Genomic DNA, 9,343 nt, shown 5'->3' on the forward strand with positions numbered 1-9,343 from the left:
TACCTTCACATCTTCCGGTCTCCTTTTATCACAACGCAAGTACATTCAAGATTTGTTATTAAAGACAAACATGCAGGATGCAAATGCAGTTACAACCCCCATCTCTACTAGTGGTTCTCTCAAATTATCGGATGGAAGTCCTGCTACAGAACCCACTCAATACCGCCAAGTTGTTGGCTCTTTACAATACTTAGCTCTCACGCGTCCAGACATCTCATTTGCTGTCAACAAATTATCACAGTTTATGCATCAACCATCTACTCTACACTGGTTTGCGGTCAAGAGACTTCTACGATATCTTAAAGGGACCTTAAATCATGAACTCTTTTTTCGTAAACACTCTCCACTTTGTCTTCATGCCTTTGCCGATGCTGATTGGGCAGGTAACCTTGATGATAGAACATCCACATCAGGGTATATTATCTTCCTTGGTGCTCATCCAATCAGCTGGAGTTCTAAGAAGCAAAAGACAATCGCTCGGTCTACAACTAAAGCTGAATACCGTGTCATTGCTGCTACCACTGCAGAACTCAATTGGATCACGAATCTACTCCAGGAACTCAACATCGATTCCACCCCTACAATATATTGTGATAACATTGGAGCTACCTATCTGTGCGCTAATTCGGTATTCCACTCCCGCATGAAACATATTGCTATCGATTTCCACTTTGTACGCGATCAAGTTATCCGCCGTCAACTTCGTGTTTCTCATGTTCATACGGCTGATCAATTGGTCGACTCATTTACGAAGCCTCTAGCTCGTAAACTTTTTGCATTACATCAGTCCAAGATTGGCCTCCTTGATCGAAGCACCATCTTGCGGGGGCATGATAAGTAGATGAGATTTTCTAACTGTTTGAGGAAATCTCTCTACTCTGTTGAGGGAAATCCTCTAATCTGTTGAGGAAAATTCTCCGTATAAAAGGAAGGAGGATATGTTAATAACAATCAACTACTTCTACAACTTGTTTATCTATTTCTTTTCTAACACCTTCCTCGTCGAGTTCAGTTTCTAGTGCTACGATGGATCTCTCTGATCAACTCATACTAGGCATTATGGAGGAACAGAGGACTGAGACGGATCAAATTCTCAGGCAACAGGTAGCTTCGAATTCCTTCTAAAAGAGAGCAATGGTAGAACATGCTATCGCTTAAGATCGAGGCTTCTAATTTAAGGTTGATATCCTTTGATTCTGGAACGGAGTAATCTGTTGGCTGCGGGGCTTCGGCAACAGACGAATCGGCATACGGCCACTATCATACGGAGTCTCGAGTCCAAAGCTTCCTCCCTTTTGAGACAACGGGAAGAAGTGTTGACGAAGGCGAACATGATAAATCGGGAACTGGAGTTGCGCCTGAAGAGCGCGGAGGAGGAGAGGACAAAGTGGCAAGGGATGGCCATGGCAAACGAGGCCATGGCTATTTCTCTTAGCAACGCTATCGAGCAAGTACGAGACTCCTGCCACTCCTCCAATGACAACGGACCGACCGAGTGGGCGGCAAGTGGCGCAGCCAACGAACCAACAGCTGGGATGGGCTCGACGCGGAGACGGTGCAGGGTCTGCGTGCGTCGGAATGCGTGCATGGTGCTGCTTCCCTGCAACCACCCATTCTGCTGCGAGCCCTGCGCGGCCTTGCTCGAAGCGTGCCCGTTCTGCGGCTCCGTTGAAAAGCTGGAGTGGTCAGTGGGACACATTTGTTGGTATGCTGAGGGAAAGCCACGGCTACAACCGCCAAGCATCATCATCTGAGGTACTAAACCCCACTGCATGCCACCGATTGAGGCAAGTTGGGAAGAAGACAGAGCAAAGAGTGTATACACTCTCCCTACTTCACATGGCCTGCGTGAATGACCCTTTTAGAACACCACCTCACATGCCACCCTCCGAGTCTCAGATAATGCTAACTACATTTAAAACCGAGGCAGGTCTTCTTCTCATGTGATTATCTTTTCTTAGTAATATAAGAAAAAGGATATACAAAGAGCAGACTGAAACTTTCTTTTTCTCATGTTGGAGCCGTAAAACAGTAGTTAGTCTTCTAACATCAAATCAAATGAGATAACAATGTTGACTTAGTTGCTACATGTCTAGGCTGCAGATCGCCTTATAAACAACAGATAAACGTGATCAAGGCGAGAGACCTGAAGCCATTGCTTTGGTGAATGGTACGAGTAATTGGATAAAGACTATATAACAAGAGGAAACGCATCCAAAATATGATCCAAACACATGCGTGAGTTGATTCGAAGAAAAAGGGAACATAAGGCATCTGCGATAACCACGAATTAAGTAAACCGCCCATATGAAGCAAAGTCGACGAACACAGAAACCCATGACCTTTCGCTAGCCAAAGTTTGACACCCCACGTTTGATGTTTCCCCGCTTTTCTGCATGCATATCGCCATACACGTACCCACTGCTTCACGTGGGACGTGGAGAGCTATAAAAGGAAAAGACAGAAGAAAGGAGAAAAAAAAGGAAGCCTCCTCCCACAATCCATTGAATGCGCCCATTTACTATGCGTGTAGGTTGAGAGATCAGGGACTCTTCATGTACGGTGAGCTCTGCCTGCATTGAAGTCAGCGAGGCGAGCGAATCCGGAGGAGAACCCACGCTCACCGACGCTCCAGTCCTTGTGACCTTTCCCCATATAAATCTTGCCATAATTCGTGTATATTTATTGGATTCCAAGTCGATCGATATATTTCATGTTTCTTCCACCATCGTGGTATCCATATCTGCGAGATCCAGTCCGGTGTGAGGGAAAAGGTAAGTCGAGGTGGATGACAGCGTGCCGAGAACCAAAAGAGCAACAAAAAGATCGCAGGGTTTGAGAGAAGGATGAAACCCCATAACGTCGACGCGTTCTGTGGGTTGGAGAGCTCGGACTTGTTGGACCTCCCCCCTCCCCCCCCTCCCGCGCGGCGGCATCCTGTTTTCCATATGATCTCGACGGGAAGGATCAGTGTATCGGAGTAGGATCTGCATAAAGTCGGTTCCACCCCCCCCACCGAACTCGTGCGTCCCCTCTGATCCAGTTAAAGTTTCTCCCTTGCTCTTTTAATGGCCATCCAAGCGCCGGTTCCGTTCATCCGCAACAGGAACAGTTTGGACGCGATGGACGACGGCGAAGGATTGCCTGTTGACCTCTGTCAATATTTTCAGCAGCAACAGATGGTCACGGTTCCTTGGGTTCTTTGTCCTCCGCCTCCTCCCCCTCCGGGGATGTCGATGATAGGAGGCTTTCCTTTGCCTTCCTCGTCGAGTTCAGTTTCTAGTGCTACGATGGATCTCTCTGATCAACTCATACTAGGCATTATGGAGGAACAGAGGAATGAGACGGATCAAATTCTCAGGCAACAGGTAGCTTCGAATTCCTTCTAAAAGAGAGCAATGGTAGAACATGCTCTCTCTTAAGATCAAGGCTTCTAATTTAAGCTTGATATCCTTTGATTCTGGAACAGAGTAATCTGTTGGCTGCGGGGCTTCGGCAACAGACGAATCGGCATACGGCCACTATCATGCGGAGTCTCGAGTCCAAAGCTTCCGCCCTTTTGAGACAACGGGAAGAAGTGTTGACGAAGGCGAACATGATGAATCGGGAACTGGAGTTGCGCCTGAAGAGCGCGGAGGAGGAGAGGACAAAGTGGCAAGGGATGGCCATGGCAAACGAGGCCATGGCTATTTCTCTTAGCAACGCTCTCGAGCAAGTACGAGACTCCTGCCACTCCTCCAACGACAACGGACCGACCGAGTGGGCGGCAAGTGGCGCAGCCAACGAACCAACAGCTGGGATTGGCTCGACGCGGAGACGGTGCAGGGTCTGCGTGCGTCGTGATGCGTGCATGGTGCTGCTTCCCTGCAACCACCTCTGCTGCTGCGAGCCCTGCGCGGCCTTGCTCGAAGCGTGCCCGTTCTGCGGCTCCGTAAAAATAGGCAGCATCGAAGTGTTACTGGAATGACGTCCGTTTTCTTCTCTCTTCTGTTCTCGACTCCGGTGTCGCTAATCTACATGACATCAACAATGCTGAATCTTTTGTGCAAGATCTCCAGGACTCCTCCACGCGTTAATCTCTCTGCCCTTTCCCTCTTCTTATCGTGGCTTCTTGGGTTGTGTTGTTGTGACGTGGATCGTTCGAGTGGCTGCTAGGAAGGGGGTGTGCGTGTGTGTGTGTGGGTGTGGGTGTTGGATCCGAGAGAGAGAGAGAGAGAGAAGACATATGCTGTCCCACTTATGACGGCAAATTTCTCGGATTACCACACCCTATCAGGTTCCTATATGCAATGAGGGGAATCCTTACACGTGATTTCCTGTCTCGAGAAGTTAATCCAGAGGGAAGACATCCGCAGATTTGATTTCTTTTCCATTGTAGTCTATCAGATCCATTTTGCTTGAAACACTTGTTTTGCAGTAGAATCATTCACAACATCATAAAACAAAGATTTTGTGCAACTCTTTAGTGGCATTATCCCAAGAGACATCGTGTCATTCCAAATACATTTGAACTCTGATCAAGCACATCCACACTGTACAAATCTCTCTCTCCTCTGAAGAAAACCCCGCCACTAACAGAGCAATCTCTTGTGCGTCTCTTGTTGCATCCTCTCTCTCATGTTGAGACCGCAAACCATCTTACTGGCTTTGATACTCCGCAGTCATGCCACAAAGCACTCGGGTAGAAATTCGAAGAAGAATCGAAGAAAAAAGAAGAAGAAAAATACAGTCCATGGGATCTACTCAAAGCTTGAAGAACGGCTCCACCGGTCTCTTAGGTATTCATCCAAAGAACCAAGGTTGCTCTGCTCAAAGCTAGCCAACGATGCATCGTCTTCAACGTCGAGCAACGCCAGGCCTACATGAGACCTGATGCTCGAACATGGATACGCTTCATCGTCCTCGCAATCCAACGTGTCTGAGCTGGCATCAACGTGGCATCTCATCCGTGCCTCCATGTCCTCCTCCCCTTGCAGAAGGGTAAGTATCTGTATCAAGGCACAATGAGAATAAAAACATGGGAATTAAACTGTCATATCGTCGAACAGGTTTGTGTCCGATAGTTACCTCCCTCATTTGAGGTCGCAGGCGAGCTCTCCTTGTAATGCAAAGAGATGCAGCTGCAACCATTCTTCTCATTTCAACCTCGTCATAATTCTCATTGAGATCGGGATCCAACAGCTCCATAAAATCCCCCCTTTCTAGTATCGGTGATGCCTATGGGCAACGTTAAGTGAGTCAAGGCACGCTCTTCTGTCGCCACAAGAAATCGCAGTACAAACAACTAATGGATTGGTTTCTTACCCACATCACCAAGCTTTCTTGGCCCTTGGGGTTTTCATCATCGATCGGTTTCCTTCCTGTAAGCAGCTCAAGTAGCACAACACCGAAGGCAAACACATCCATCTTGTCGCTGACCTTGCCATACATGAAGTACTCTGGAGCAAGGTATCTGTTGATAGCATTCATCTCAGTTCAGAGTTTGCTACTGGGAATGAGATTGGTCATCAGTATCGTCAATGGCTTACGTACCCGAAAGTTCCGACCACATCGTCGTGTGTCAGATAGGTTGAATTCGTAGGTGCCCATATGGCTAATCCAAGATCAGATACCTGTAGAATGGCTCACATCATGTCAGCTCTGGTTATCAGTTCTACATGCTCATCAATTGTTTGTAGATGTCACCTGAGGCTCAAATTCATCAGTGAGAAGAATGTTTGAAGACTTCACGTCTCTGTGAATCACCGGTTTAGAGCAGCCACTGTGGAGGTAGCTGAGAGCCTCAGCAACCCCAATTGCCACCTTAAATCTCACGGCCCAAGGGAGTGGACTCTTAGCATTTTCACCTATATTCCAGGCATCTTTATCAGAAGCAGAGTAGATAAGACACTAACTAGTGAGATTGCATGATGTGAAAGTGGATCTCACCATGGAGGTTTTCTTCTAAGTTTCCCTTGGGAAAGTAATCGTAAACCGAAATGAGAGTGTTATCCTCGATGCAGAAGCCGATCAATGGAACGATGAGCTTGTGCTCCAGCTTGGTGATGATATCAACCTCCAAAAGAAAATTCGTTGATGCTTCTTCAGAAAGCTTTGACAATTTTATGGCTACCTGTTGGCCATTTGCAAGGCATCCTCTGTAAACTTGGCTGTTCCCTCCTTTCCCGATCATGCTCCCTGTTACAGAATCGATATGATGGTAAAAGGACTGCGACGCCATGTCTAAGGAGATATCTAGTGACTGAAAGGTGAACCTGAACAAAACTGATTGGTTGAACGATGCAGTTCATCGTATCGAAACCATCTGCAGTTGGAGCAATTGTTACTGAGGACACTATTCAACTCCTTGATTAGGTCCAGCTGCAGCCTGGTGAACGATAAAGATCTATTTGGCAGGTTCATGACCCATTGCACGACTGACAGCTTCCGGGCATCATCCCTTCTCCGAAGCAAGGGCCACCCGAGACTTGGCTCTGCTGGCTTCTGCACTGGGACCGTGACAGAACCACCGAGACTGTCGTCGTCTTTGGCCTCTTCCTTTTGATCGATTCCTGCTTCGACATTATGCAACCTGGGGGTTGAAATATCAACTTTTTCCATGGGTTTTGGTTCTCCTCCTGAATCAGCGAAAGAAACCAATTCAAGGTATCAAATATAAAGAAGCTGATATCTTCATGTTGAACTATGGGAAGGTTACATGACAAGAGATTTCACCTGGTGATGGCTTGGCAATCACTCTTTCGAAGAGGACCTTTCCATTCTGAACTGCGATTACTGAGGTGGTAGGAGGGAGCTTCTTGGCGCAATACTTCGCTAGTGAAGCCGAGCCGCTGAACAATCGATGCTGTCAGTTTTGTACAACGAGAAGAAGAAGAAGGAAAAGAAGAGTCGAACACCTACCCAAGTGAGTAGTACTTGTTTGCTCCAACTACAACTTTGAAGGCATCACGGTGCTTGGCTTCCTTCACCAAGATCTTCCTAATTGAGTTCCCCCGTGACACCCGGCCCACTAACGCAACCTAGAAGCTACGAATCAGGAGAAGCAAGGAAGCCATATCATAGAACTACTCAGCAGATGAACAAAGATGACTCACTTGCTTAAGATTGCAGAAGCCTTCATACGCTGCCAGGTAGTCATCTAACATTTCGATCAGAGATAAGGTGGTGGTGGTCTTGAGGTCTGAAAGAAGAGTCGATCGTCAGAAAGCTTAACAAAGCTCGAAACTATGTTGAAGCAGTTGCTAGGAGAATAAGAAAGTACCTGAATCGCGGCAGACATGAACTGCCACAACACGGTCGCCTTCCTCTGCTACTCTGCTGATAGCCCAGTCGAGCAATTCCCTTCCATTGGCATTCATCTGAAGCCCCACCAGCACACACCTTTCTCTGCCCTTCTCCTGACCCATGGCTTCCTTCTCCGTAATCGTACTTGATCTTTTGTATCTCAGGTGTCCCAAAAGGTATAGTAGTCTTCTGGGATCTCCAAGCACCTCTTCCCGGTAGACCAATTGGAATGTGCCCACTTTGTCAAGTCTCTATCTATCTCCTGCGCCAGTTGCGATTGAGGGTGAATGAAACAGAACACTTGGATCCTAAAAATCCATCCACTAGATCAACTCAGAATTTGCATGCTCAGAGTTAACCCCACAGCGGCGCATGCACCGCTCTTTCCCTGTGAGACAAAGCAAAGCTGAGGAGGGATCACAACAAATAGAAGAGCCGAGACGGCCCCATAAATCCAACAACAAAGGTGGAAGGAAAAAACACAGGCCACCCGTCCGCCTAAACCTACCTAAATCTTGTTCGTTTGTCGCACTCCAGCAAGACAATTTGCTGCAAGAGGTATCAGATGAGTAACAGCCCAACCACTCCATCATGATCCCTTCAATAAGAAATTAGTCCACGAAACCATAGCCAGAGCTTCTTAGTTAGGCAACGGTTTTCTGATACGGGAAAGGAAAAGAAGAAGAAGAGACAGATGGAACCGAGGAAGAAGAGAGACGGAGGAGGAGAAGAAGTCGTAGCGGGATTTGAGGGCGAAGCACCAAAGTAGAGAGTAGTTGATGCCTGCGGTTAAAAATAGCCGCCCCCTTTTTCGCGGGAAAGCGAGATAACTGGTCACCGCACTCGACCGACACAACGGTAAATGACTCGGTTACCAGCTGTGGCGGGTGGGAGCCCGACGCCGACTTCACTCGCTCGCTTAGCCGGCAAGTGATGGTGACCGGCTACAACGAGTCCGTCATACGAGCGAAGGTATCGAATCCCTCGTCGTGTCCTCACCGGAAGAGATCACCGAAACGAATTTACCTTCGTCTTCAACGAATCGTTTTGAAAGGTCCCATATGGAAGGGCACGATTAACACGACTCAAATATATTCCTCGCATGAGAACCATCCACCTACCTTTCAGATATGCGTTGTAGCATTCTTTAGGGTAAGGAAGTACGCATAATAATAGACAAGTGCGCAGACAATTAACAGACGGAACTGTGTGAAGCCTGAAGAGAGGATTCAGAATTGTGTGGCAGGTGAAGGAGGTGATACACTGGGACCCAAGATGATGGGAACCGGATCAGTAGGTCCCGCCAAACAGTATGAACCCATCTACATCGATCCGAATATAAAATTCACGTGGAGATATTTATGGGCCATGGATTGCATTGCAAGCAACACGACATCGACTGACACCCACACCTTCTTTTTAAGGGGTTCATGTTACTGACTGTAACTGAAGTTGGATTTGGGGGATGGCTTTGAAGTCGTAGTCTTTTGGATGGTCCACCGGAATGGTCAAAAGTTGGAAAGTTAAGACGTTTTCCACGTGGACTCGAGTGATAGAAATGAGACTTTGAGTGACGATTTTTCATGATGTTTATACAACACGATTTTTCGTGATTGACATGCGATGACTTCTTCAGATCGTTCTCGCGAAATAACTCTTCACTAAGTGCCAACGATTACAAAAAATGTTAGGTATGTTGACTCGACGATTAGGTTCTCACTCCTTTCAATCCGATATTATTAATTAATTATATATATATATATATTTAAATTAAGTGTTAAATATACATTCATTCGATCCAATATTATTATTAATGATGTTCATCGGGCACATCTCACTCTAGTTTTACACAACATTCAATTGAATCCACTTGTTTCTTTGGCACTTGATTCTATGAATTATGTGAATATAATAATATTTCCTTCATAGATATTGGTGCTTAAGTAAATTATTTTTTTACCCATCATCTTTCACTTTCAACATATTTTTTCTAATGTCACTTGACCCAAAAGTATTATCGTGATTACGACTATAAGATGGAACATTGACAAAAATGATA

At 46.5% G+C, this 9,343-nt stretch overlaps 2 protein-coding genes across 4 annotated transcripts; one reads left to right on the plus strand and one right to left on the minus strand.

The window, feature by feature from the left end:
• Positions 1-2,500: 2,500 nt before the first annotated feature.
• Positions 2,501-4,049, plus strand: LOC135653473 (probable BOI-related E3 ubiquitin-protein ligase 2). The gene is made up of 2 exons (XM_065175452.1): positions 2,501-3,368; positions 3,470-4,049. Exons 1-2 carry the CDS (start codon positions 3,069-3,071, stop codon positions 3,965-3,967), a joined length of 798 nt encoding a protein of 265 aa, XP_065031524.1. The 5' UTR covers positions 2,501-3,068; the 3' UTR covers positions 3,968-4,049.
• Positions 4,050-4,437: 388 nt separating this feature from the next.
• LOC135653451 (protein kinase STUNTED-like) lies at positions 4,438-8,260 on the minus strand. Of its 3 annotated transcripts, none has more exons than XM_065175449.1 (12): positions 7,793-8,260; positions 7,262-7,546; positions 7,095-7,180; positions 6,901-7,019; positions 6,715-6,830; positions 6,255-6,617; positions 5,929-6,177; positions 5,686-5,846; positions 5,533-5,612; positions 5,305-5,452; positions 5,068-5,217; positions 4,438-4,988 (listed from the first exon to the last, which is right to left on the minus strand). In XM_065175449.1, exons 2-12 carry the CDS (start codon positions 7,404-7,406, stop codon positions 4,740-4,742), a joined length of 1,866 nt encoding a protein of 621 aa, XP_065031521.1. In that variant the 5' UTR covers positions 7,407-7,546; positions 7,793-8,260; the 3' UTR covers positions 4,438-4,739. The 3 variants fall into 3 exon arrangements, with proteins under 3 accessions (XP_065031521.1, XP_065031518.1, XP_065031523.1); XM_065175446.1 differs by having other exon boundaries at positions 7,262-7,672; XM_065175451.1 differs by lacking the exon at positions 7,793-8,260 and having other exon boundaries at positions 6,901-7,009; positions 7,262-7,289.
• Positions 8,261-9,343: the final 1,083 nt, after the last annotated feature.

This window comes from Musa acuminata, chromosome BXJ1-4 (assembly GCF_036884655.1).
Source record: "Musa acuminata AAA Group cultivar baxijiao chromosome BXJ1-4, Cavendish_Baxijiao_AAA, whole genome shotgun sequence".
Classification (NCBI taxonomy): domain Eukaryota; kingdom Viridiplantae; phylum Streptophyta; class Magnoliopsida; order Zingiberales; family Musaceae; genus Musa; species Musa acuminata.

Excerpts from the sequence above, each read along its gene's own strand:
- LOC135653473 (XM_065175452.1), top strand. The coding sequence starts at position 3,069 with ATGGCCATCCAAGCGCCGGTTCCGTTCATCCGCAACAGGAACAGTTTG. Across the intron at positions 3,369-3,469 it reads ATCAAATTCTCAGGCAACAG|AGTAATCTGTTGGCTGCGGG; the intron begins GTAGCTTCGAAT and ends ATTCTGGAACAG.
- LOC135653451 (XM_065175449.1), bottom strand. The coding sequence starts at position 7,406 with ATGGGTCAGGAGAAGGGCAGAGAAAGGTGTGTGCTGGTGGGGCTTCAG. Across the intron at positions 7,020-7,094 it reads GCTTCTGCAATCTTAAGCAA|GTTGCGTTAGTGGGCCGGGT; the intron begins GTGAGTCATCTT and ends CGTAGCTTCTAG. Across the intron at positions 5,613-5,685 it reads CTGATGAATTTGAGCCTCAG|GTATCTGATCTTGGATTAGC; the intron begins GTGACATCTACA and ends GCCATTCTACAG.